Genomic DNA, 27179 nt, shown 5'->3' on the forward strand with positions numbered 1-27179 from the left:
AAATGGCCATGACAGTTTTTCCTCGCCAAAATGTAGAATAAGTTTGAGCGTTATTTAGCCTCCTTCAACAGTCACAGATACTGTCCAGGCATTGAGCGATGTTATATTTCCAACTGTCCATCTTTATACCTTCAACACACATACATGAAATACATCACCACCATGAGTCAGTATTTTCACTGGCTACACCTGTTTGTCGTTCTGTCAGCTCATGGGTCAATACACTCACAATGTTTGCTTACCCGGAATGTCATACTTTGTACCCCGAAAGAGATCAATGTCAGTGTCTTCTGTACTCAGCATAAAACAGAATAGAATAATAAAGCTTAAATTATTCCTTTATATACCATTAAATGAATGTTTATATGTTTATACTTGTACTTGTACACGCTGTACCTTTAAATGAGGTTTCTTTCTTCTTCTTTTTTTTCTTTCATTATTTGATCAGTGAGTTCCAACCATTCTGCCAGTCTTGTCAAACTAAAAGACACTTTTTAGGAATCACTTGAATATTGTATACTATTCAAAAGCATATTTTTATTTTGGCGAACTGAATGTGTATTTTAACCAACCATAAGCAGGTGCACTCAGTTTTCACTGTTCAACTGTTCTACAGAAGATATAGACATGAGAAAATGTGTGATGCAAGTGCACTGTGTGTATTTAATACCACACTGATGAGAGCTGATAAAACAGTTTTTTCCTGCCTGACTAACTGCAAGTGCACCACATAGTCTTCTCCGTGCTGGATTGCATTAATTGGGCTTTTGTGCTGCACGATGCAATCCTATTAAGATTTATTGATCAATGAATCTCAAAATGTAAAATGTCAGAAATGTGAGGTTTGCAAGAGAAATATGACACCATGTGACTATAGTTTGTGGTTTAAAACACACTCTCCGTGCAGATACTTTGTATCAGATGACAGATTGTATCATTATTTCCTCTAAGCACAGAGTTGCGAAACAGTTGTTGAAATACGTTGGTTTGAAACTACATGTCTTAACATCCTGCCCAAACAGCAAAAGGATGTGCACAAAGTTGACTGCTTGAAGTGACTAATGCCGACATTCATTTAGTGAATACTGGAGGAAGAAAAAAGGCCTTAAGGTGTCTCCATTCAGAGCTGGACAGGTATAGTATAACATTGCTGCTGCAGCTCATCTTCCTTTTGATGTCTGTGTATAACTGTGACAAGACTCTTAACTTTCTTTACTGCAGATATGAACGCGTCTCCAGATGTCGAAGGCAGGCCTCGAAGACCCGTGGTCATTTCATCACTTGGTTAGAAGTCTTCTCTCTGTTACATTTATGTCTGCCTTGTTTTATGTTTTACTGTTCCTTGACCCGCTCTCTCTTCCTTTCTCATAGTTGTGGTGAATATTATTTGGTGGATGGTTATGATTGCAGCCATTGGTTTTGGTGGGTCTACTTCTATTTGATCACTGCAATATTTTATGTATTATTTTGACAACAAGCAGTATTATTTTTGGAATCTTTTCATAACGCCATGTAAATATTGACATCTTTCTGGTTCTGGATACCTGCTTCATAGGGGCTACACATCTGAGCCGATGTCCAGTACAGCCCAAAATCCCCATTTACCTGATAGTGCTGGGAGCAACCAGCCTCCTCTCTCTGTCTCTGACCTACACCAAAACCACCTGGGGGGACGGCATGGGGTTCTTCATGTGCACGTCCTGCACGGCCTTCCTACACCTCTTCAGTTTCGGCTGGTTCATTGCAGGTGGGAGAAAAATACATTTCATGCTACGTTATACTTCTAATACTTAGTTTAAAGGCCCCTGAAAACTTGATTTTAGATTTGAGGGCAATTTTTCAGGGGCTTAAAAATGTGACACACGAAACAAACATCCTTAAGAGTTTAACACTCCGAAACTCTATCAGGACTGTGTGGGTGCGGTTTGATCAGATACAACCCACCAACTGTCATCACATTCTGATTCAAATATTGCTGATTGATGGAAATCATCTTTTTTTCCACTTTTAACCAGTGAAAACAGCACAGGCAGAAATCTGTTTGTGTTCATGTTGGACCCAAAGGTGTTTTCAGAGCCTTTAAGTTCTGTTCAGTGTGTAGTTTTAACTCTAAATCTCCTATAGGCAATACCTGGGTTTATCCTGTCTATCCTCCCGACTACACACCTGGAACACCGCAATACTGCCATAAGACAACCTACATGTTTGCCTTCATTGTCACCACCCTGGTGTGGGTCCTTTCAACTCTCATGTTCGTCTGTGGATGTTGCTTCGCTCTTGTGACCTGCTGTAAGACTGTAGTTGCAGGACGCAGATTGATACGCAACAGCGATAGATACTATGGTGCAACGACAAGTGAAGACTCCACTGCTGGTGATGTGTGATTTACATTTTTGTTCAAATGTCTAAGGAATTTAAATTGAGTTTGACAGGAGTGAAACTTTTCCCAAATTGTGACAGTAGTGATTCTGCTCCTGATGCTGAGGGTTATTTTTATTTTTTTGTGCGTTTTTTTTTTTACAGATGTAGAGTTGTACTGTGGGTATTAAAGTTGTGGGCAGCTACAAGTAAAAGTATTTAAACAACTGCTCTCAAAGGAAGATTTGGCTTTCTGCAATCTTCCTGTAAACGCTTGAAGAAAGGTGTCTCACTTCACTTGAGACTTAAGTAAAATTTTTGCAACATTTCAATACGTTGGTTTATACTGGACACAAGGTGCTGAGCTGAGGCAGCTCTGTTGCACCTGATTCAACTGTTATCAGGCCATTAAATAGGTGTCATCAGTCACTATAAGCACCATAGATGTGGGTCATGTTGTGACGAGGTAGATGTGGCCTACTACACCTACTACGTTGTAAAAGTGAAACTTAAAAGCAACACATTCTAACATGTTTTAAAACTGAATGAAACGTCACGTTTTGAGCACAAACAAAAATGCTTCTTTAGTATTAGGCAACAAAACTACAACTTCTTTAGGATTAGGCAACCAAACTACAACTTCTTTAGGTTTAGGCAACAAAAAACACTTGGTTAAGTTCAGTTTTGGATAAAAATAACTACGGACGCAAACACAACTACATATTGTTGGTTTCACACAGGATGCGAACTACAGCGCCTGACTTCCGCGTCTGCTGCTATCATAATTACTACGGTCGCTAGAGGTCGCTGTCGTGTTATTTTATATCATCTTTCGGTGATTTACCATGTGAATAGATGATAAAACCTACTAGTGGGTGTAGTAGGCCCCTATTGACCCACATCTATGGGGCTTATAGCGACTGATAACGTCTATTTAATAGCCTGACAACAGTCTAATGAATCTGTCCAGCTTAATTCAACATTAGTCACTCTCCACAGGGTGTGTAGTCAAATTTAAGAACAGCATTGTCACATCATGTACTTCCTGTTGACACCAACAGTTAACATTTGAGCTGACAGAAGAGAAGTTGTTAGATAATCAGGTGGCAGCTAATACTGATTCAGCATTGAGATAGAGAATAAATTGTTATTGGTAGTGTGGTTTTATATTCTCCTCTGTTATGTGTGTTAGTTGTTTTGTTTTTTTTGCAGTGGAATAACTTGTCTTGATTACACCACTCAATGTGGTATTATTACAATGAATTGTGCAGTATTGCTTGAAAATAAAAGTTTGATATATTGTTTGCATGATTTAATTATGAAAAAAACCAACTTTTATATTCCACATAATTTATGTTTTAAATTAATCCGGGGTACTTTTAAGCACCCAAGGATTGTTTGGTTGTCTTGTCTCTGCTTCAAAGTCCAAAGTGTGTTGCTCTTGAAACTTAGGAAACTGTAGCCACACCCAACAGTGATGATGTCACCGTGTACTTACACACTGTGGTGTAAACTTCTACATCACTGCATTAAAGGTGAGAAGTTAAACCACTGAAGGTCAGCAAAGACAAGACTTTCAGCTGGTGTTAAGGTGCTTTGGGTCACATCCTGATGCATTTAACATAACAATTACTATAGCCTACTGTATCCTGTATGCAATGATACATTTGCAACTTTGATATTTTGGCTGATTGTAATCCAGAAAGAGTTAAATGTACTTAAAAAAATAAGAAAAAGATAAAGAAACAAATAAAAAAGACAAAAGGAACAAGAGCTGTCAAAGTTAACGCGATAATAACACGCTAATGCAAATTTGTTTTAACCCCATTCATTTCTTTAACATATTAACGCAACTTACGATTTGTAGGTTGTAGCGGGCTCAGTTTTGAAGCTAGAATAAGACACTGGCATCATGTGAAACTAGAAAAACCTAAGGAATCCATTGGCACCAATGCTTCTAGCTTCTACTAGCGAAGGAGGCTCTTGACCTCTGACCTCAAGATATATGGATTAAAATGGGTTCTATGGGTACCCACAAGTATCCCCTTTACAGACATGCAGACACATGTTTTGTGTTAATGGATTTCCAATAATAAATAAATACATACTGCATAAAGCAGCATATTAGTCCACCCAAATACTTACCCATATTATAAAAAGGTGAGATTTTCATGTTTTTTATTATAAAGCAGGCTTAAGTCCTATATAAATACTGTGAAAGTATCGAAACACTCAATCAGGATTTCTGCCCATTCGTGATGTCCCGAATATACAGTACAATATTTAGACCCTTGACACAATTTTAAACGTAAACATTCTAAATGTGTCCCAGTTTATTTCCTGTTGCAGTGTATGTGAATGTCATCAGCTGACAGGAAGTACACATGGACCCAAGCTGTTGCCTAGCAACACAATTCTGTTGCAATTTCGTCACAATTCCGTCAAAATGCGCTAAAACGGAGCGTTTCAGACAGAGGGTAAATACAGGCATATTCAGGCTGACAGTATGAGGAAAATACAGGGTTTTTTTTAACATTACAGCATGTAAACATGTTCTAGTAGAAACACAAAATACAAGTAGTAACCTGAAAATGAGCATGATATGGGACCTTTAATAAAACTTATGAATGAACATATTCAGTACAAATGAAAAAAAAAAAAAAAGAAGAAGAATTTATAAAAGATTGAAAAGCATGACATTTTCGATTTAGACACCTTATAAGGTTTATATAAGGTTTACATCCAGATGTTGAAGTTTTCCAAGGTGATAACTTTTAATCAAGGCTGTTTCGGGGACTACTAATTTCAGCTGCTGGGGTCCTTCTAGTCACACAACACAACCAACGCCAGTTAGCCAGTTAGCTTTGATGCTAACATGCTGCTTCTGTTCTCTCAGTGTGATTGAGGCTCGATTTAACAGCGGAGGAGCCTGAAACCAGACTGTGTTGAACTGTTTAGTGTTTTAGCTCCGGTGACTTGTTAAAGGAGGTGATTTCTGGTGATAGATGAAGATGTGGAGCTCAGGAGGCCGTCGTGTCCTTCAGGAGCTGCTCAGCCAGCCGGCTGTCAGGAGCTTCTCTCTGAGTCCTGCTCAGGTTAGTGAGTCTCTGCTCCTCATAACTACAGAGTTCATTATCATGTCAGTGTTTGAAACTACTTTAACTCAGGACTGTTATACTAAACCAGTTCAGTAATTAGCAGGCAACGTTAATTGGTTATGATAAAAAAAAAATCTGCTCTCTATTTGTTATTTTGGCCAATTTTATTGGATAAACAGGCTGTTTTTGGTTTTAGAAAAATGACTTTTTAATATATATGACCTATGATCTTAGTCTAACCTCATATTTAACGCAAAAATATTTTTCTTAAGTCATTGTTGGAAGACTTTCTGAATGGAATAATGAGTCTAATGTTACTGTGTTTGAAACTCAAAGGTTATATTTGCATTATCAATTAATCTGTTATATATATATATATATATAAACATACACACATATTTGTGTATAAGTCTGTAAGATGTCATACAATATATATATTGTTTGAATCTTGTTAACACCCTGCCTGCATTAGATCTAAAGATTCACCTTATCAATATATTGTCAGTGTCAACTGATATTAGGTTTAATAAACATTGATATTTGGCTGAAACATGAAATGCTATCTAAAGGTGGGCATGAAACTTGTTTTTCACCTGTCTTTGCAATAAGTACTGTATTTTTTAAATGACATACATACTAACAGCTGGTGGTCAGTATAAGTGGGGAAACATGAAGAACTTGATCCATAGAAACATACCGGTCAACCTTTATTAACATCCTCACTACAATCTATCTAGATCAATAAATAAATGTTCTGCTGGAGAGCCATAATAACGAAGATAACAAATCATGAATTGGAAGTTTTGTGAAGGCTACAAGACAAGAATAGCAGACATAACAGTTAGTGCTTGATGTTTCCACAGAACACAGTTGTGGTGGAGCGCTGGTGGCAGGTGCCTTTATCTAAAGTAGGCAGCCCACCGAGGCTTCACCCCCGAAGACACAGAATCTACAAGTTGGTCGAAGACACCACACACGCTCCCAAGGAGAAGATGGAGCTCATCCTGACTCAGACGGTACCCAGTGAGTATCTACAGATACAATACTCTCATAAACAGATCACATGAAACCTCAGATTTCAGAGTTGTCACAGGAATTAAAACAATGTATTTAAATATTTTGAAGGCGGCAGTGAACCCATCTTTACATCTGTTTGTTCTTACAGAGGTCGGTGGACGAGGAGACACCGTGTTTGTGAAAAAGGCTGTTGGCAGAAATAAGCTGTTGGCCGAAGGCCTTGCAGTGTATCCATCAGTGGAGAACAAACAGATGTTTTCTGAGGAGTTAAGAGTGAGTACTTCATTTTAATACTGACATTTATTTCCACCTCATATTAAATAGTAATGTATAGCTATTAATCATTGTCACCTTTTTGTACCAACAGCTTCTGCGTGAAGGGAAGCCAGAGGAAAGAATCCAAACCCGCACCGGACAATTGGTGAGTTCTCACAGTCACACTTTTTCAGAGATAAAATGAACAACAGATGCGCAGTTGTCAGTTTTTTAAACAAAGGTCTCCTGTTGTTTTTTTTACAGACAGTGGAGCTTCTTAAACGCACCAAGTTGAAGATAAACAAGATGCCTTCGGATGAATTCCAGCTCACTAAAGAAGTCGTCTGCAGACAGTTTCAAAAGAAGGTAAATTCGTCTTCGTCTCTGTCTTCTTACACACGTTTTCTTTTTATCCTATTTGACATTAAGTATTTGCTTCTGCTGAACATACAATTGTTTTATTGACTTTAATAATAACTTTTCCTTAGCTGCTAATCGTTGTGCCACCTCATGCATTGAGTCTCCCATTTGAGTCGGTCAAGGACGTGGGTGACTACTGGTGTGAAGTTACGGTAAGAAACCTTCTTTTTCAGTGCATCATTTTATCATCAGACATTTGTATTAAGTGAGCTCCATCCTATAGATGCATTTTTAGTGGTTAGTGGAAATGTAATTTTTAAAATGCTAAAAGTGAAGTTTTTTTACATACTAGTACTCCAAGAAAAACACATTTTTATAAGAAATATATAGCTAATATTTTCTGTAGAGAGTTACCTTGAATCTTAATTATCTTAGTTAGTGTTTCTCCACCAAGAGTACATCTTCATGTCACTCTCCATGAACCAAAAACAATTAAAAACCTCACTAAACAGAAGCAGGTTAAGGCTGTTATTCTAATAAAGACCAGTCTGCTTATTCTTCATATTTTTTTATCTTCCAGGTTAATGGAATGGACGTAGTTCGCATCCCCATTTCACTGATGCCATATGAGGACCCATCTGCAAGTTATCAGCGGCAGTTGAAAACACAAATGCAAGAGCAGCAGGAGCAGCAGGAGCAGCAGGCGGCCGCAGACGTCTCAGAACTTGCTGCTGCGGAGGAAGCTACTGTGAAGGCTGTTTCTGAAGCTGCCGTGGAAGAAGCTGCTGTTGAGGCAGTTTTTGATGCCACTGAGGAGGGAGCTGCAGTTTCTGAAGCTGCAATGGAGGAAGCTGCTGTTGAGGCAGTTTTTGATGCCACTGAGGAGGGAGCTGCAGTTTCTGAAGCTGCACTTGAGGAAGCTACTGTGCAGGCAGTTTCTGAAGCTGCCGTGGAAAAAGCTGCTGTGGAGGCAGCTGCAGTTTCTGAAGCTATTGTGAAGGCCGTTTCTGAAGCTGCAGTGGAGGCAGCTTCTGATGCTGCTGTAGAAGCTGAAGCAGGTAAAGACTCTTTGAGTGAAGCTGCAGCCTCAGGAGTTTCTGCTGCTAAAGAAGAATCAGCAGCAAGTACACAGACGAGTCCAGACACAACAGCACCACCTAGCGACAGCCCGAAGAAAGATTAATGGACTTGAAATGAAGATGTGCAAAGAACTGCAATGGATATTGTTTACCCATAATACACATTATACATGCATAAAAACAGTCGTCTGCGTCATTATTAATTAATTACTTAAATGTTTGGGAACTTAAGTATATTACATGTGAACTCTAAATGAAGTTTGTAATCTTACCGTATGTAATACCTGCATCATCATCATGATACCTGACATAACCAAAAAACTACCCAGTTGCATTCAGAGGTATGGAGCCAGGAAAGGAAAAGATTTATTCATTAATTTGAACTGCACAACATGCATAACAAAAAGATTTTTCCCAGTAATGCCGTCAAACATGTTAGTCACTGAAGTTGAAATGTCAGTGCCTTAATACAGTTGTTAGCTGCTGAGGTCAATGTTTTGTCCTAGGAGAGACAGATAATGTAATTAACCAAGGGGGGATGTGAATGTCTGATTGTTAAAGAAATGTTATTTCTTCCAAACCCCCTTTGCAGCTACTATAACTGAAGTCTTCCAGGACTGCTGGTGTGTTTCTGCCCAAACATCAGAGTCAGTTTTGAGGCAGTTCAGGTTGTGCATGTGTCGGAACAGTAATGGTGGACGAATACAGAGCCACAGCTACACCTGGACAAAGTTTCCATGTGAAGCTTTCTACAAAAATCCATGTGTAAGGAATCACTAATAGCTCGTGAGATAACATTTATACTCTTATCTGCTTGAAAACTAAGAAAATATTGATGGAGGGTGGATTAGGAAACCATTAGAGCCTGAATAAAAGGCATTGCTTCAGTTTAAAAGGCTTCTTTGCAGGAAGATTGATGCAAGAACGAACTTGAGGAATCTGCAATATTCTCCAAACGCTGGAGAGATTAGCAGTATTTTTGTTTCACCATATTAAACGGTTTGTAGCAGTTTCCCTCAACAAATGTTTATTTTAAACCTTCTGGCTCGCTGGCAGAGAACAAGCCACAGATTAATTTTGACGGCATAGTCTTCCTATAACTGGAGCAGCAGAAAGAAATACGGTACGGCCTCCTCTCAGGCAGCTAAAATAAAACAACTTAATGAATGTAATCTCTATTTAGGGTATCCTCAAGAGGCTAAATGTGTTGCCACACTGTCAATTGCACACTAGTATAAAGACTTGTCATTGGGACTAAGGAGAAAACTAGTGAATCTGTAAATGTATGCTGGATGCAGCCAGATAATACTGAGATAAAGGTCCGGTTTCATGTTAAAATCAGCCAGATGATGGTCCCTAAAGAACTAACGGAAAGGAAAATGCATGTTTGGTTCTCTGGCAATTAATTTACATAAAATATCTGTAGTTGATGGCGGTATGCTCTTTCACAACTTTGCTGAACATGAAGTAAATAAAAAAAGGGATGAAATGATAGCAACATGGACAACTTTGACATCCTTAATTTAATGAGTCATTGTGAGCAGCATATGTATTCCAACATCATCTTTATTTCTTATTACAAAGGTGTCAATTCATCGTATAAATATGTAATGAATGCATCACAGCTTTCTACTGGTTCATCTCTCTGTATCAGCGGCAACATTTTACTAACATTTCTGTGACTGCCAGAGAACCAAACCTTTTTTGTGGAGTTATCTGTCATTATGTCATCTTTAAATCACAAAAAAACAGGAGTCATACATCAGGATTCGCTGTATGAACAGGAAGCAAACACTGTCAAAGGAAAACATTTATAACGGCCACTTGAGGGTCACTGGCTGGCCACAGGTTCCTTAAAAACACTGTTATGTGTAGGTATAGAGCCTATAGGTACTGTAAATGACTGTGAAAGGAAGTTTAACGGCTGGATTTTTCCATACAAAAGTAACCGTTGACCAAAAGAACTACTGAATAATAACAACACAAATACAGGAGGGAAAATCTGTATTAAGGTGTGGGTGTGTATAGTTTCTTCCCAAAAATATGTTTTCCCATTGCGTAGGGAAATTTGGAAAGCTCTACTCTACTTTCTGATGCAGTGTTTCCACATGCCACCAAGAGTCCACAGTTTGACATTTAGAAACCGTATTTGGCCTGCGTCTGCCGGCGGGTCAGCTTGTTATCTGCCCAGCTGTTCTTCAGCTCCAACTCGCGTTCCTTTGCCTGTGAAAGAAGAAAATCAAGTAAGGGGAAATAAAAAAATAAAAAAAAGAAGGAGATCTGAAGGTCGAATCTGTTTTTGTTCAATTTCAAGTGACTTTAAATGCTTGTGGACAGAGTGCAAGTCTAATTATGGGGGTCAGATTACCAGAGATAAGAGGAGCAAAACCCGCTTTTAGAGAAGCCAAAATCCTGAGAGAGTACGCTAACAAATATGAGCTCTGAATGCCAACCAGCTTAACAACACAAACAAATCCCCATCCTCTGGGCTAATCACAACTTTGCATACCATCCGGGGTGTGTAAAAATAAAACATGATTGTATAGCCAATTACTCTGAAAGTTAAACAGGAAGCTAGAGGCAAAGTTAAGAGAAATGTGGCTTTCGCTTGTTTGAATGCCTCGTGTGTGGGCTCGTCATCCTGCAGCTTAAGCTACAATCCACGCTCGATGTTTGCCAAACATGGCAGCCAACAATTGGAGCTGAATGTGTGCAGACATGTCACACTGGCAGTGCAGACTCTCGGTGTGTTGGTACAGAAACACTGACTCACACCCTGCTCTGTAAATCACCTTCAAAACCAATTGAAAAATATCTTGCCAAGTCGGTCTACTAGAAGTCCTCGTCTTAGCTACAATATGTTCACTTTTTTTTAGTTACATCAATGAAATTAACTCTGAATTCCTCCCCCTTAAATCCAGTGCTGTTTTGGTGTCAAATGAACTATAATGTAGCATTTCAAAGATTACACTGACTTTTGGCAGCACTTACCTGGTGAATGAGATATGTTATCTGGTGCTTGCGTCGCTGTTGTCCTGTGGGCATTTCTCCCTTTTTCTGCAGAAATGAAAAAAGGTAGAGAAAACGTAAATGATACATTAAGTGTTGTAGTACATGTTATTGCTTTGCAAAATTGGCTAAGACTTCTGACTTTTTATGCTGCTTGAATTGCATGAAATCATTTTTGTAACAGTCCTGTAAGTATCAAGCGTATCAAGAGTCCAACTACCAAAGCCGTTTCCTTCTTGGTGAATGTTCACATTAGAGAAATCAGAATCCCGTCTGTTGAATCAGGCCGTGAAATATTTTTAGGTTCCACCACATCAGACATTTTATGGCCGGAGCTTTATGAGTTCCAAGTCTCAACTAAGTGTAAATCAACAGTGAGGAGGTCTAGTCAGGTGGTCACCTTGCTGAAGGACTGACGGGTCTGCTTCTCTTCCGTCATGCTCTTGGTCATCCACTGCTGGTTTCCGCTCAGCTGGTCGTCCCCCTTGATCTCCAGGAACTTCACCTCCTCTTTGCCCCGGTTCCGTTTCCCTTGCAGCCGCATGAACTGAAACACAAGGAAGAACATGCTCACATCAGTTAAATGACATTTTAAACCTGGCTTGATGAGGCTGCAAAATCGTCAAGAATTAACCGATGTATAAAGTATGGAGTTATATAGCAAAACAATACAGATAGAATTAGCAGCAAACTTCTTACCGCTTCATCATCAAACATGGCAGAGTTGCCGGGCTCTTCAGCCTCTACGTCAGGATCCTCGTAGTATGGCTCACTGTAGTATCCCTGTCAAAAGAGGTCATGTTTGGGATGTCACGTAAATTCATGTTCCATTTTTGCTGGTTTACATTTCTTTAATGTCTATAGTTGACCATAGGACTGGTAATCCAGTTTACAAGAGAACTGATTTTGAACTGGATTTATTTCGTCAACTTAATGTTAAATACTCCAAATAAATGTAAGAGTAATCAGAATCTACAGCCATCCAGCTGACATGTACGTATATGCAGTATCAGGTATTTTACGAGTCATGATTACCGGAGGGAGAGCTTCTGGGCCTGCTATGGGCTGTTGAAGCTGAGCATATTGACCTCCCCATGGACCTGCTCCCTCCTGGCTCCCCCCAAAGTCGAGTGGGGCGTCCGACTGACCCGGCTCATCATCTGCAGGTGCAGGCGCAAGAGGTTCTGCGGGGGCTACCGGGTCAGGCTCTAAGCTTGGGACGACCGCGGGGAGAGGCTGCGAGCTCTCGCCCAGAGAAAAGTAGTTCTGTGGGGTTATGTCCTCCTCGTCCTGGTCGTCGCTGGCTATTTGTCTGGCCAGCTGCAAGGCGGCCGATTTCGCTGCAGCTTTGATAGCGGAGGGAGACGCACTAGAGCCAAGTAGACCCTGAGCCGGCGCTCCAGGTTTGGGTCCTTTGGGTTCTTGGCGCTTGGTGAGCGTGTGAGGGATCAGGAGTCTGTCCATCTCCTTCACTGTCATGTTTCTGGGTTGTGGTAGAAGGGAGGAAAGGCCTGAACCCTGGAAGAGATATGGATGGAGATGGAAATGGAAAAGGGCAGTGTGAGTTCAGGGAATGGCAGCAACATCACTGTAGTTTGTATACTATGCAAAGTACTGAAGTCTGAGGTCTCTACACTGGCTCCCTGTCTCTCAGAGAATTGATTTAAAAATACTCCTGCTGGTTTACAAAGCACTAAATGGTTTAAGGCCAAAATACATTTCTGATCTTCTGCTATGTTATGAACCATCCAGATCTCTCAGGTTCATCTGGATCAGGTCTGCTTAGTGTCCCCAGAGTCAAAACTAAACATGCAGAAGCAGCGTTCAGTTTTTATGCACCAAATATTTGGAACAAGCTCCCAGAAACCTGCAGGACCAACTCCAACTCTGAGTTCTTTTAAATCAAAGCTTAAAACTTTACTGTTTGCTGCTGCCTTTTATTAAACCAGATAATGATCTTATACTGCACTATAACTTTTACTCTTGTGTTATATTCTATTTTAGCTTTTATTTTTAGCTTGTTGTTATTTTCTAATCTTTAATGTTTGTATAACTGTTTTAATTATGTCTTAATGTTCTTTCGCACTTTGTCGCAATGTTCTTGAATGTTTATGTAAAGCACTTTGAATTGCCCTGTTGCTGAAATGTGCTCTACAAATAAAGCTGCCTTATCTTACAGCTCTGTGGAATTGGTTCCCTGCATTTTGATGTATTTTTTAGTCTTACTGAAGCAGTGGAAATGTTGAGAAGAATATCAGAGGAGACACAAAAGAGGGAGCAGTGAGAGATATTCTTACCTGAGGTTGTACTTTCTTCTTTGCTGGTTCATCATCATCATCATCGTCTGACTGTGGACAACAAACACATAGATTATGTCTTACATACACCCTGATTACACACCACAGGAGCTACAATATGTAAAAAGCTGATAGGACTCAGTACTCACATCCCGTCTCTGGATCTGTGGCACACTGATCTTGACAGGCTCTGCTCGCTTCCTCGGCTTAGGCAGACTAGAAAATAAGCCTCCTTTAGATGGCTGAGGATCTGGGTCATCGTTTGACGAGCTGTCCCCTGCTGAACGGGTGTCTCTTGTCTCCTTTCTTGGTCCTCCCTCGTTTCCTCCTGTTGTCTTTTTCTTGGGAGCAGGCAGGAGAGAGAAGAGCCCTCCTGAGCTGACCGGTGCTGCAGAAGTTGAGGTGCCTTCTGAGTCACTGTCATCACTGCTGCCATAAGCGACTAAAGACATGTTTGTGTTTTGTTATTAAAGATGGTTAATCTGCAGGAACTCGTGGACATGGATAACCACTTCTTCCACCTGGATTTGGTCTCAAGAAGCTCACACTTTCCGACGTTCTTGCTTCAATTAAAAGGTACGATAATGTTTGATAACTACAGCCACAGAGATAATGAAGCTGTAGTATGAAGAGAGGCAACACAGCCGGTTAACACAGCTAACGTGATCTAGCTAGGCCGCCGCAGCTAAACGATATTAACTAACTAACTGGTCCTTTCTCGCTCACTCAAACTCAATCTGTTACTGCAACATAATACGACCTCGGTTGATGCAGCAGCTGCGGGTTTACAGCACTATAGCAGAGCTGGTTTTAGTCTCTAGACTCCATCAAAACATTCGCTTCGATCATTCATGATTGGAGAAAAACGGCAACTGCGCAGAAGCTTACTGAGCAGCTTTCTTCTTCTTCGTTTGTTTTGTTTTAAGGTGGTAAACAACTCCAGAGCGGCAACGCCCCCCGGAGGACCGAGTGTGTATAGACATACATTTACTGTATCTGAAAAAAAAATATATATATATATACACTCACCGGCCACTTTATTAGGCACACCTGTTCAATTGCTTGTTAACACAAATAGCTAATCAGCCAATCACATGGCAGTAACTCAATGCATTTAGGCATCTAGAGGTGGTGAAGACGACTTGCTGAAGTTCAAACCGAGCATCAGAATGGGGAAGAAAGGGGATTTAAGTGACTTTGAACGTGGCATGGTTGTTAGTGCCAGACGGGCTGGTCTGAGTATTTAAACTGCTGATCTACAGGGATTTTCACGCACAACCATCTCTAGGGGTTACAGAGAATGGTCCGAAAAAGAGAAAATATCCAGTGAGCGGCAGTTGTGTGGACGAAAATGCCTTGTTGTGATGTCAGAGGTCAGAGGAGAATGGGCAGAGTGGTTCGAGATGATAGAAAGGCAACAGTAACTCAAATAACCACTCGTTACAACCAAGGTATGCAGAATACCATCTCTGAACGCACAACACGTCCAACCTTGAAGCAGATGGGCTACAGCAGCAGAAGACCACCCGTTACTAGCACCGGCCACTTTATTAGGTACACCTTGTACCTAATAAAGTGGCCGTTGAGTGTATATATACCACATATATATATACCACATATATATATATACCACATATATATATACACGATACGATACAATACAACTTTATTGTCAGTTTGCACTGAAATTCATTTTGCATCCATAGGCAGCTCAGTTTGAGAAAAGGTACACACACAATAGACATACTGTTACCATAGAGACAGACAAGTGAGACCCATCAGACGAAAAACAAAACACATCACCATTATTCATACATAACCCATTACAAAATTACCATCTGTCCTCTGGATTTACATGTCTTTAGCAACACATTAATTATTATTTAGCAACAAGCAATATATATATACATACATATACAAATGATAATATTTTATAGAAGATATGCTTACAACTTTGTGGGAACAGTTTGAAGGAGGCCCTTTCCTGTTTCAACATGACAATGCCTCCATACACAAATCAAGGTCTGTAAAGAAATATTTTTGCGTCTGGTATGGAAGAACTTGACGGGCCGGCACAGAGCCCTGATCTCAAAAAACCTTGTCCCGAAATCAGAGGAGTGGAGGTTGTTAAAGCAGTATATTAATGCACATGGTTTTGGATTGTGTCCAACAATCACATATTGGTCTAATGTTTGGGTTTCCACATACTTTTGTCTAATTTGAAATGGATGAAAATTGGGATTTAAGCTGTTATGTGACAGATAGATGATTCTTAATATATGGCATGGCAATGACAACCTTACCTGATAATGGAGTGATCTGTGGGAGTAAACTGAGAGTGAGGCCCTATATTGAAGACGGTCTTTGTGTCAAAATGTTATTTCAATACCTCGTTATTTCAGTTTTGTGCTTGCATATTCATAAATGTATGTGTTTAATCAAATAACCACACAGCACATCTATGCCCTGGTAATATTCCAGCATAGAACAACTGTACACAATGCACAGAGAGGACGAAAGCGTCTGTTTATATAGAGCCTTTTTGCTTTGGGCCTCCATGCAAATGAATCCGGCCATGTAAATTAACTTGGTCCATTTATTTTTGGCTGACTGAAGGTAAACTCCTTAACCCTTATCCTACCAACCTATTTAACATACAAGGACTACCGACTGGGGTCCTTGGTTATTTATTTTCAACATTATTATTTATGTAATTAATGTCATCTGAAGAAACAACAAACAGATTATTATTATTATTCTAGAAAGTTGCAGTTAATTTTCATATTGTGTAAAACGAAAATAGACAGAGTACAGGAGGAAATCTGTATCTGCTGCATCTTTCTCCTTCAAAATGACTGACAGAGTGCCCCTACCCCCCTGATAGTGTGTCATACTTTAAAGGTCCCATATTGTAAAAAGTGAGATTTTCATGTCTTTTATATTATAAAGCAGGTTTAAGTGATATATAATTACTGTGAAAGTATCGAAACACTCAATCCACAGATAAATACACACAGCTCGTATACAGAAACTCTGCATTTGAAACAAGCTGTCAGCAATTTTAAACGTAAACATTCTAAATGTGTCCCAGTTTATTCCTGGTTGCAGTCAAAGCCTATAGAAAGGAGGCTGGGTCACACGTCATATCTTTGGGGGGGATAACACATGCTCAGTAAAATCTGGTCTGCACTCGCCGAAATTGAGCCAATCGCAACGCACGACCGCAGCTTCAGTTACACTGTGCATGTGTTATACCCCATACCCCAAGACTCATGTCCACCCGTGACCCAGCCTCCTTTCCATAGGTCTTGGTTGCAGTGTATGTGAATGATATCGGCTGACAGGAAGTACACATGGACCCAAACTGTTGCCTAGCAACGCAATTCTGTTGACATTCCGTTCGAATGAGCTAAAACGGAGCGTTTCAGACAGAGGGTAAATACAGATATATTCAGGCTGACAGTATGAGGAAAATAAAGTGTTTTTTGAACATTACAGCATGTAAACATGTTCTATTAGAAACACAAAATACAAGTATGAACCTGAAAATGAGTATATGGGATCTTTAATTGCTATTTTAGTTGAAAAATTGTCATGCAAATTTCCAAGGGAATAACGTTTTTATTGCCTTAGAGCTGTAATTTCTTTTACATGAGATATACACCTTCAGTGTGAGGGAGGTTTTGGCCAGCAGGAGCGCTGCTGAGCGGCTTGGGGGCGCGTCTGCGGGCGGGTTTCAATTTCAAACCCAAACAGTCCGAGAGGGACGAGCCAGTGGATTGTGATTGTGAGATAAAACCAAACAGTTACCGCGCTTAGTTTGAGATCATTTGAAACGTTATTCAACATTAAACCAGAACAGTGTGGTTATATCACCGGGGTCGTTTTGGTTTACAGTCAACAGCGAAAGAAAAGTCGTCCGCTTCGTCTTCGCTCCAGTTTTTCCGCGCCTGGTTCATCTGGATGATAAACCGACCGCTTGAGGCTTGTTTAGCAGCAGGTGTTTGTTGAACCAAACTGGAACACTGTTGAGCCACATTAAAACTGTGTTTTTAATTCATATTATTATTATCTGGACATAGCAAAGCCAAGAAACATGCCGAGGTCCAACAGGCAACGAGAATACAAACCTGGAGATCTTGTGTTTGCTAAAATGAAGGGGTATCCGCACTGGCCTGCGAGGGTAAGAGCTCCTTCATGTCTTGTTTGTTTCCCAGCAACAGGGTTTGGTGTTAATCTCTTCTGACTCTGCTCTATCACTTGTTTACCTGCGAGGCCTAACAGCAGTTAGCGTTAGCAACAAGGCTTATTAAAGGAGGCTGGGACACGGGTCTTTGAAAATGGGGTTTAACGCATGCGCAGTGTAACTGAAGCTGCGGTCGTGCGTTGCGATTGGCTCAATTTCGGCGAGATTCTACTGCGCATGTGTAATACCCCCGATGATATGACGCGTGTCCCAGCCTCCTTCTATAGGCCTTGGCGTTAGCTACCATGAGTTAGCCTAGCTGGCTAGCTCAGTCGTTTTAGCTAGCTAACGTTGCCTAGCATCCACACACACACACAGCTAACAAGCTAACCAACTGTAGACAGTTGGGAAATGTCTTCCCAGTGAGTCATCGTGTAGACAGACACTTCATTACTCTGCTGGGCTCACTAAACATGATTATGTTGATGCTAGCTGCTCTCTCTGCCACCAACGATGCTTTTAATGTGCCGCTTTCGGCTCCCAGGGGGGGCCTGTTAGGCTCACGTATAGCTAACTAACCGTTGACTTAAAGCTAACGGTTAACTTAAAGCCGACCGTTAACTTAAAGCCGACCGTTAACTTAAAGCCGACCATTGACTTGAAGCCGACGGTTGACTTAAAGCTAACCGTTAACTTAAAGCCGACCGTTGATTTGAAGCCGACCGTTGACTTAAAGCTAACCGTCAACCTAAAACTAACCGTCAACCTAAAGCCGACCGTTGACTTGAAGCTGACCGTTGACTTAAAGCTGACCGTCAACCTAAAGCTAACCGTTGACTTGAAACCGACCGTTAACTTGAAGCCGACCGTTGACTTAAAGCCGACCGTTAACTTAAAGCTGACCGTTAACTTAAAGCTGACCGTCAACCTAAAGCTGACAGTTAACTTACAGCTGACCGTTAACTTAAAGCCGACCGTTAACTTAAAGCTGACCGTCAACCTAAAGCTGACAGTTAACTTACAGCTGACCGTTAACTTAAAGCCGACCGTTAACTTAAAGCCGACCGTCAACCTAAAGCTGACCGTTAACTTAAAGCTGACCGTTAACTTAAAGCTGACCGTTAACTTAAAGCTGACCGTTAACTTAAAGCTAACTAACCGTTAAAAAAGAGCAGTTGGGTTAACCGTCGGCTACAAGTTAACGGTCATGACATAACGTCACACACAGCAGCAGACCTTATATTATCTTATCTAAAGTTGTTGCTATCTAAAAGACACAAAAGGCGAATTATTTAACTTTAGCTAGCTGAATAAGTTTGACGTTGTTTTCCATAATATCTGTTGCATTACATCCCACTCATGGCTGCTTGTGTGTAGCCATATGCTGGGGTAACTTTGTAAACATGCCGGTCTCTACACACTTGTTGCGACAAGTAACAGTGTTTCTGTTTATAAGTTGGAATTACTTCCATCATGGTAAAATTTGGTTCTATAAAACCCACAAGGTACTAATGTCTACCAGCTCTATAAACACACATGGGCTGCTGTGTGTTACAGTCGGTGTTTCCTAATTCATTCAGCATGGGAGGAAATGTGAACTTTTAACTAGGTTGTATTTTACCTGCTCAAACACAGACTCACTCTGAATTTTATAAAGATAAGATATTCCTTTTATTAGTCCTGCAGTGTACAGCAGCAAAGGGGATAGTTTAAAAAAACAAGAAGCATCAGCTAACACAGTAAAAAAAGAGCTAAACAAATTATAACAAAATATGAACCATTTAAATAGAAGGAAGTATAAAAATAGGAGCAGTATATACAGTATTGACAATAAACAGACTTAGCAAAATTGCACAGGTGGAAAATGATATTGCACAGTGAGAATGAATGAATGAAATTCCACCTGAAAATATCAGGTTATTGTCAGTTTTTTGGTGTGTAAATATTGTTATGCAAACTAAATAAGAGAACATGTTAGGATAAAAATAACCAAAACAATTTGGCACTTTATGCTGCAAGAGAGCCAAAACTACAATGGATAAATGTGGAAACCAAACACCACAACTGGCATGAACAGTTGAAAAGGAAACACTCAATTTCAGTTTCAGCCAGTGTTTTATGTTTTTGATGGTAGTGTAGCAACCTTGATACATTTAAATGACAGAACAACTCATACAAAAACTTTCTTTAAAAAAACAATACTATCACCCAAAATAGTTAAGTTAGTGTCAGTATTGACCTGTGCCTCTTCCCTCCTTATTCTCAGTCTTATCAGCCATGCCCCTTGTCAGCAGGCTACAGGTCCTGCCCCACCTATCCTGACACAGTGGCCCTATCTGGGAATGCCAAAAGCCTGTCTGGCAGTTAGCAAACGGATGCCATGCCTTCCTGTGTCTTGCCGTGCTCTTTTTAAAAACACAAATAAATATGGTCAGAGTGGTGGAGCCTAACCGTGCACTGCAAGGATGTTAAATACGAGAACTTAACTAGAGGATTTTTTACAGTATCTGGTAAGATCTGATTGAGCTGAGCTACGGACTCTGTTCTTTGATTCACAGATTGATGAGTTACCCGAAGGAGCCGTGAAGTCCCCCTCAAACAAGTACCAGGTGTTCTTTTTTGGGACGCATGAGACGTGAGTAATGTGTGTTTAATGTTGTCCGTCTTATTCTAAGTGGAGCCTAAATGATGGCAGAAACATACTGAAAACTAGTTTATCTATATTTATGTGTCCATTTAGTAGTGATGGCGAGATGAAGCACTGAAGCTCTCCAGCAAATTGGTTCACTAAAGGGTTAATTTCACCAGGCTTCATCTGGGCTTCACATGCTCATGAAACCACCTATCGGTGAGATAGTGTAAAACAGGCAGATATAGTCCAGATATGTGGCAGTGGTTTATCCGGGCAGAGGACAGTGAATTTGCTTGTGTAACTATAAGAAAATGATAGATGGGAGACATTTTTCATTTTTATTCAGGAATGATAAGTTCTCAACTGTATTTCAGCTTCGGACGTTTTCAATGACGTCATTGGTCTAAAATGATACAAGCCTCGATACACACTTCACAGAAAACTTCCTGGATTACTCGACACGCGCGCCGAAGCCTCAGCACAGCACTTAACATCATTATCATTTAGGTGCATTACATTAATTATATAATGCACCTACAGTATGTAGTACATATAAAGGTGCAGGACAATTTTGGTGACCCTGTGACCTTTCCTGAACACTGTTTTACATCTTCTGAGTTCCCTTAAGTTTGCGGTGAATATATCCCCCAGATAAGGCATCATCATTTGTTGACTCTTTGAACTTTTTTTTTTACTTTTTCAACACAAGACATGTCAAAGTCTAATGCAAACTTTACATTTACATATCCCCAGTACTGGTAAGGCTCTAATGATAGCAAAATCTTCAATATATTATTTGTTCTGTCCAACGTAGATAATTACTATAACTCTATATAACAATAATTCATCTTGATCTACTTGATAAACAGTCAGTTGTCAAAATTGTCATTAATTAATCTCTGTTGATCAAGTAATAATTGACTAATCATTTATCACTAAAATACTGTATAGAAGAATTTAGCAGCATGTGTTGTCATTGTCCAAATGTCAAAATAGACACAGCTACTTGTATGGCATAAAGCTATGTGTTTGTGTGAATGGGTGTTCACATTTAGAAAACAAATTGAGTTATATTGACATCTCTAATGTTTGACCACCACAGGGCGTTCCTGGGGGCCAAGGATTTGTGCCCATATGATGAAAATAAGGAGAAGTTTGGAAAAGCAAACAAGAGGAAAGGCTTCGCTGAGGGACTCTGGGAGATTGAGAACAACCCCACCGTCACGCATGACAGCGAGGTGTGTGTGTTTCTAGGATAGAGGCCGAGTGTTTATTGTACTGTGAGTAATTACGTTATGTTTGTGCCCCGTATAATATCACATTGCTGAAGGAGATGTATCTCACTGCCTCTTCAAACACTCATTGGTTCATGACGGTGAAACTATCACGGGTCAAAACAAGGAAAACTAACGGTTCTTGAAAACGGCACCGATTACAGAGGGTGATGTTTTCACTGTTGCCTTGTTTGGAAAGGGATGACCTCAAGGTGTTTGCACCATAGACTGTATATAAAGATGGACGACGCTTCTCCACTTTCTTCCACTGTACAATAGTGAAGCCAAAATACCCCGGATACAGGAGCTGCCATCTTGAGATTGTGACGTCATTTGGAGTCAGAGTCTGCGCAGTAGTGAGGGGGGGAGCTGGAGCCACGCTATCAAAGTCCCGCCCACACACCCGCCAGAGCCAATCACAAGCCGAGCACAGCCACAGCTTGTTAGCGTGAGCCACCTAGCTGCTACGTTAGCACCACGGTAGCTGTTTGGCTAGAAAGACACAACAACTACCCATAATATGTCTGTAACTACATTTATGATCAAATTGACTCATGTTCTATTACACAGACTCGTGACGGTTATGGAAAGTTAAAGTTACATCTCCTCTCTCGTACAGTTCCCTCTGGCTCCGTGACTACTATCAATCATGACGTGTCACCCCCTTTTTATAGCATCAAATGACTAATTAAAACCAAACTTATCAGAAAAATTAACACTTGAACATACATCAGCGTGATAAAAACTACCTACAATGACAGAATCATCTTTGGGAAAAATGTATTTGACGTGTACTTTGACTTTTTAGTTTGACCCATGTCCCATCCGCTAACATGGAGTGAGGCGGGATTTATGACCTATACTGCAGCCAGCCACCAGGGGGCGATCGAGATCGCTTCTTTTTTTGGCTTGACTTTTGGGGAGCTGTCATTTCATCCATCTTCATATACAGTCGATGGTTAGCACAGAGAAGCAAGCAAAGGACAAAGCATTTTTTCTACAAAGCCACAAGAATATCTAGTGAACAACCAATCATAGTGTGTGATGAAATTGGCTTGTTTGGCCAGCAAGCACAAAACTCGTAGTCAATGCAACACTGACACAAAAGTCCTCATATCTGTATGAACCAGGTGAAATCAGTTTCTGCACCAATAACATTCCACTCTCTACCCCCATTGAAGAATGTAAGAGAACTGCACTGTTTACTAATTCAAGACACCATGTAGACTTTGCCGTGTGCTCTTTGTGGGTCCAACTGCAGACTCTGTTTCCTTTTCTTAAACTGTTATTTCAATCTCTGCCTGTAGCCTTCGAAGAAGGACAACGCGTCGGAAGGAGCAGGGGATACAGGGGGCTCTGAGAAAGCTGATGCCGAGGGCAGCAGTGATGAGGATGAAGGGGCCCTGGTCATCGACGAGAAGAACGAGAGGGGAGGAGCTAAACGTAAAGCAGATGAGTCCACAGAGGTGAGCTTTGGGTTCGTCTTTCATACACAGTCCAAGTAGAGAGCTTTATAGTCGGTTCATAGTGCAGCGTTCTGTCTCTCTGACACTTCCTCCAACCTTTTGTTAGGCATCACCCAAGCGGCCGAAGGATACAGAGGGAGAAGGGGATCCTAAAGTAGACCACAACAAGTCTAATGCGGAGGCCAAGCTCAACGATGTGGCTGGACCCAAGGCAACTGCTCCCTCCTCACAGAGCGAGTCGAAAGCAGAGGCCCAGGAAACCGCTCCAGCAGGAGGCAAGCTAACGGCAGATAAGGTGAGACACTCATCGAACATCAAATTATGTGGACTTAAAGCTGCAGTGGGTAGAATTGGAGCAAATATGATTAATAAAAGTTATTTTTATAAAACGGTCACTATATCCCGACAGTAGTGCATGAGACAGGTAATCTGAAAAAAATCATGTTCCTCCAGTGCTCCTAATGGCATCTGCAAGATTTCACAGACCAGAGGAAAACAACCAGTCAGAGCTGGAGCCTTGATTTTTTAAAGCCTGAAAACAGAGCAATGAGGAGGTGCAGAAGTCCAGTTCAGTTTTCTCTCAGAACATTTGAATTATAATATGCTGAAAGGTTATTATGAAATTTTTGCCCAATGATGCAAAAATATTCTGCCTACTGAAGCTTTAAGTATTGATACTTAAAAAAACATGAGAAAATTGTATGTTTATGTTGCTTGTCAGAGACACTAAATGTAATAATTCCTCTAATTTCTCTCCCCACAGCCTGTGACAGACAGCGCTTAACGTCAACTCTCAGAAGAAAACCAAGAAACTCTGACGCTTTTCTCTGGAATTTCAGCATCAACATGATTACCTGCAGGATGCCAGATTTCAGCTGTTTAATTAATAGGAGAATTTTAAAAACCTAAGTGTTTGTATTGAGAGACAAACAAATCCTCATTTGCCATTTTTGGGATATCATATATCCCAGAAACAAAAAAGTTTGCTAATCTGATTTCAAACAATTGAACTGAGCACTTTAAGGCTCATTTATAAATGGGATTTTTGGTGTGTATATATTTTTTATTTCTAAGTGCAATTACATAATTACAAAGACTGAATGCTAGGTGTCAAAAACATTTTTTTCAGTTCAGAGGGAATAAACACTGAATATATAGTAAATAAAAAAAGGAGAACATTTAAACCACAAAAAAAGATAAATCCTCCAATTTGATGGTTTTAAAACATAGATATTGTACAGGAATAAGAACAAATTTTCACCCATGCTCTCAGCTTTGGTTCACAAATTAAATATTTTACTTCCATTTGTTTCACCTAGCTTATCAGCCTCATCTTACATCATATTAAACCATATACGTATATTCAGTCATGAGTTGCACTTTCAGAATTAGTTTTTCCTCTGCCCCATTAATCATCGTATAGCTCACTGTATGATGTTTTTATGCAACGCAGGTTTTGTTGCTTTGGTGTAGTGAATGCTTCATTGCAGGTGACCAAATTTCTGTAATTCATTTCACCAGATTGAATATGTAAAGCCCATTTGAGAAGAACTATTGCAGGATTAAAACAGCTACTTTGTAAACCCCTCTGTACCTTTCTTCAGCTGATGATTGTTGATTATTGAAAGCAGAAAGACATTCCTGAATGTTGTCGTGTCGGAGCGCGGTCTTGAAACTTCGGTGCAGGTGGAGCTGTGAGGGTAAAAGTTATTCGTCGCCACTTTTTCTGGAGAAATGATCTGGCAAATTCTTTCAAATCCATCAACTCAACTATCAATTTCACGTTATTACAAGTTCTAAATAAGCTCACGTTAACGCTGCCAATGCTTGATACTTAAGAACACTTAATTGCATTCAGTAATTGATCGTACCAAATATATTTTCTTTCTGTCTTTCTACACAAATTGTGATTTTTTTGGGAAGAAATTAAATTGAGAAGAATCTACAGAATGAACCATCTGTAAAACTTTTGGTTTCCAACCCTCTTTAACTGGAATATGAGTCTGTTTTACTTCAATGGTCTTATTATTTTGGCTGTGAAACAAAGTTGTGATGTTTTAAAGATGTGTTTTATTTTGACATTTGTTTAGACGACATGTTCAAAATGTGGTGTTTGTTATTTTCCACTATAATAGGTAATTTTTATTAAGGTTCAAAGTGTTTTTTTGTAATGCTGGGCCTGCTCACCATGTTACTTGGATGTCATTGTCATCGCTTTAGTGTTCTTTCCTGTATTTGGCAACATGAACCCACAGTTAATCAAATTTATAATAATGTATCTCAGCTTTTAAAGTGGAAATAACCCTGACTGCTGTGCCTAAAATGACGTTAACATACCACTGATTTCAAACTATAAAATGGTCAAAGTGGCCCTCTAAAGTCTGGAGTTGATTCCAAGGGTGTGATTTGGCATTATGGTGTAATTCTTGGTTACGCTTTTTCTCTTTTAGTTTCAGAAGCTGTCATTCATCTTCATCTGCTGCTTAGTTTACTGTTGTAGTTGCCAGTCCATTTAATAAACATGTTGATTACAAAAACCCTTGTTTTTGTCATGTTTATATTCCGTAAATCCTCCTTGTTTATTGTGGATTATCTACTTCCTCGGTCTGGAAAGCACCTAAAACAATCATTGAGTTCTTTTTAACCAACAGGATTGTATGCCATTCTAATATAAAATCATTCTTTTGAGTCACAAATGTGTCAAGCAGGCCAAAGTCTACCAACCAAACCTAATTAAATATTTCACATCTCATTTTTCACTCTGTTACAAATGTATGAAACTAACGACAGCACCTTTGTGTGTGTATATATATATATGTGTGTGTGTGCGCGCTTGTCACAAATAATTTGCTCTCCAGAGAGCCTCGCAGCACAGTTTGGTGCTCTAGGCCGTGTTAGCTGAACTAGTTATGGTGTTACGTAACATATCCTGACAGCTTTGAATTTGTCATAGGCTTTGGTTGAGTATGAGTTCTTTAAATAAGTTGTTTGGGTGGAAACATGATGTTTTAAATCCACTTTCATTTGTATTTTTTTGTGCTGGACTAAAACATTCTGTAAAAGTTCTCTGTGGCAGCTGGTGCATCCGGTACATAAGATTAATGACTTCTTCAGCGTGCTCGATTGATTTTATTCATCATAACAAAAAAACGCAAAGGAAAAAAGAACCATAGGTCATGAATAATTATCAACATTTAATTGTGTAGATTATTTTTCTGCAATTCTATAAAAGTATTTAAGGAAAAGAGTAACCAGGGGTATTCTTTTGTATACCCCATTAAAATTACACTTTCTATAAAATGAATCTCTATGTTTTTACATTTAAAATATACTATGACATCTTAAAGATTACATATTGTAAAAAGTGAAATTTTCATGTCTTATATTATGAAGCAGGTTTAAGTGCTATATAAATACTGTTAAACTATCAAAACGCTCAATATACGGAGAAATACACACAGCCAGTATGCAGAAATTGTGTGTTTGAAACAAACCGTTAGGATTTCTGCCCATTTGTGATGTCACAAATACACAATATATAGATCATTACACGGTTTTAAACATAAACATTCTAAATGTGTCCCAGTTTATTTCCTGTTGCAGTGTATGTGAATGTCATCAGCTGACAGAAAGTAAACATGGACCCAAACTGTTGCCTAGCAACGCAATAAAGTTGCAATTTCGTTGAAATCGGAGCATTTCAGACAGAGAGTGAATATAGGTATATTCATGCAGACAGTATGAGAAAAATAAAGTTCTTTTTTTAACATTACAGCATGTAAACATGTTCTAGTAGAAACACAAAATACAAGGATGAACCTGAAAATGAGCACGATATGGGACCTTTAAACATTTGTGCTCATAATGTTGCATTTTAAAAGAAAATGGTTATTATTAAATGATGCTGTCAAACTAATTAATTCTCAGAAAACACAGTGTAGGTAATGGTCAATTCATCACAGATTATACAGGCAGAAATGAGACAACGTGAGCAATTTATGAAGCCGCTGAGTGCAAAACCGTGGTAACGCCGTTCGCCTCGCTCAGAGGTCGTCCTTAACACAATAACACTACTTTAGGAGCAACGGTAGTCAACATGCGGATGGGTGTACCACGGTTTTGCTCTCTGCAGCTCACTTTACCGCAGT

The 27179-nt window shown here is 39.8% G+C and overlaps 3 protein-coding genes and 1 long non-coding RNA gene across 5 annotated transcripts; 3 read left to right on the forward strand and 1 right to left on the reverse strand.

Moving 5' to 3' along the window:
* Positions 1-453: 453 nt before the first annotated feature.
* On the forward strand, positions 454-3660 carry LOC141754011 (uncharacterized). Its single transcript, XR_012590551.1, has 5 exons — positions 454-1134; positions 1222-1284; positions 1372-1422; positions 1556-1747; positions 2125-3660. It is a non-coding gene; the product is annotated as an uncharacterized LOC141754011 (long non-coding RNA).
* Positions 3661-5176: 1516 nt separating this feature from the next.
* Positions 5177-8348, forward strand: mrpl9 (mitochondrial ribosomal protein L9). Of its 2 annotated transcripts, none has more exons than XM_074612600.1 (8): positions 5177-5453; positions 6320-6479; positions 6622-6746; positions 6841-6894; positions 6993-7094; positions 7217-7300; positions 7669-7875; positions 7975-8348. In XM_074612600.1, exons 1-8 carry the CDS (start codon positions 5364-5366, stop codon positions 8269-8271), a joined length of 1119 nt encoding a protein of 372 aa, XP_074468701.1. In that variant the 5' UTR covers positions 5177-5363; the 3' UTR covers positions 8272-8348. The 2 variants fall into 2 exon arrangements, with proteins under 2 accessions (XP_074468701.1, XP_074468702.1); XM_074612601.1 differs by having other exon boundaries at positions 5179-5453; positions 7669-7803; positions 8005-8348.
* A 1323-nt stretch (positions 8349-9671) lies between these two features.
* prcc (proline rich mitotic checkpoint control factor) lies at positions 9672-14377 on the reverse strand. Its single transcript, XM_074612599.1, has 7 exons — positions 13623-14377; positions 13474-13524; positions 12212-12694; positions 11876-11959; positions 11577-11723; positions 11159-11224; positions 9672-10390 (listed from the first exon to the last, which is right to left on the reverse strand). Exons 1-7 carry the CDS (start codon positions 13923-13925, stop codon positions 10304-10306), a joined length of 1221 nt encoding a protein of 406 aa, XP_074468700.1. The 5' UTR covers positions 13926-14377; the 3' UTR covers positions 9672-10303.
* A 2816-nt stretch (positions 14378-17193) lies between these two features.
* On the forward strand, positions 17194-25568 carry LOC141753929 (hepatoma-derived growth factor-like). The gene is made up of 6 exons (XM_074612614.1): positions 17194-17656; positions 20218-20294; positions 21394-21529; positions 22873-23031; positions 23138-23326; positions 23795-25568. Exons 1-6 carry the CDS (start codon positions 17570-17572, stop codon positions 23813-23815), a joined length of 669 nt encoding a protein of 222 aa, XP_074468715.1. The 5' UTR covers positions 17194-17569; the 3' UTR covers positions 23816-25568.
* Positions 25569-27179: the final 1611 nt, after the last annotated feature.

This window comes from Sebastes fasciatus, chromosome 17 (genome assembly GCF_043250625.1).
Source record: "Sebastes fasciatus isolate fSebFas1 chromosome 17, fSebFas1.pri, whole genome shotgun sequence".
NCBI lineage: Eukaryota > Metazoa > Chordata > Actinopteri > Perciformes > Sebastidae > Sebastes > Sebastes fasciatus.

What these genes read in the sequence shown, in the direction of transcription:
- mrpl9 (XM_074612600.1), top strand. Translation starts at nt 5,364, where the DNA reads ATGAAGATGTGGAGCTCAGGAGGCCGTCGTGTCCTTCAGGAGCTGCTC. An exon ending in GCAGACAGTTTCAAAAGAAG is followed by an intron (nt 7,095 to 7,216) that starts GTAAATTCGTCT and finishes ACTTTTCCTTAG; the next exon opens with CTGCTAATCGTTGTGCCACC. An exon ending in ACTACTGGTGTGAAGTTACG is followed by an intron (nt 7,301 to 7,668) that starts GTAAGAAACCTT and finishes TTTATCTTCCAG; the next exon opens with GTTAATGGAATGGACGTAGT.
- prcc (XM_074612599.1), bottom strand. Translation starts at nt 13,925, where the DNA reads ATGTCTTTAGTCGCTTATGGCAGCAGTGATGACAGTGACTCAGAAGGC. An exon ending in CACAGATCCAGAGACGGGAT is followed by an intron (nt 13,525 to 13,622) that starts GTGAGTACTGAG and finishes TGTTGTCCACAG; the next exon opens with TCAGACGATGATGATGATGA. An exon ending in CCATGTTTGATGATGAAGCG is followed by an intron (nt 11,724 to 11,875) that starts GTAAGAAGTTTG and finishes CTTGTGTTTCAG; the next exon opens with TTCATGCGGCTGCAAGGGAA.
- LOC141753929 (XM_074612614.1), top strand. Translation starts at nt 17,570, where the DNA reads ATGCCGAGGTCCAACAGGCAACGAGAATACAAACCTGGAGATCTTGTG. An exon ending in TTTTTTGGGACGCATGAGAC is followed by an intron (nt 20,295 to 21,393) that starts GTGAGTAATGTG and finishes TGACCACCACAG; the next exon opens with GGCGTTCCTGGGGGCCAAGG. An exon ending in AAGCAGATGAGTCCACAGAG is followed by an intron (nt 23,032 to 23,137) that starts GTGAGCTTTGGG and finishes ACCTTTTGTTAG; the next exon opens with GCATCACCCAAGCGGCCGAA.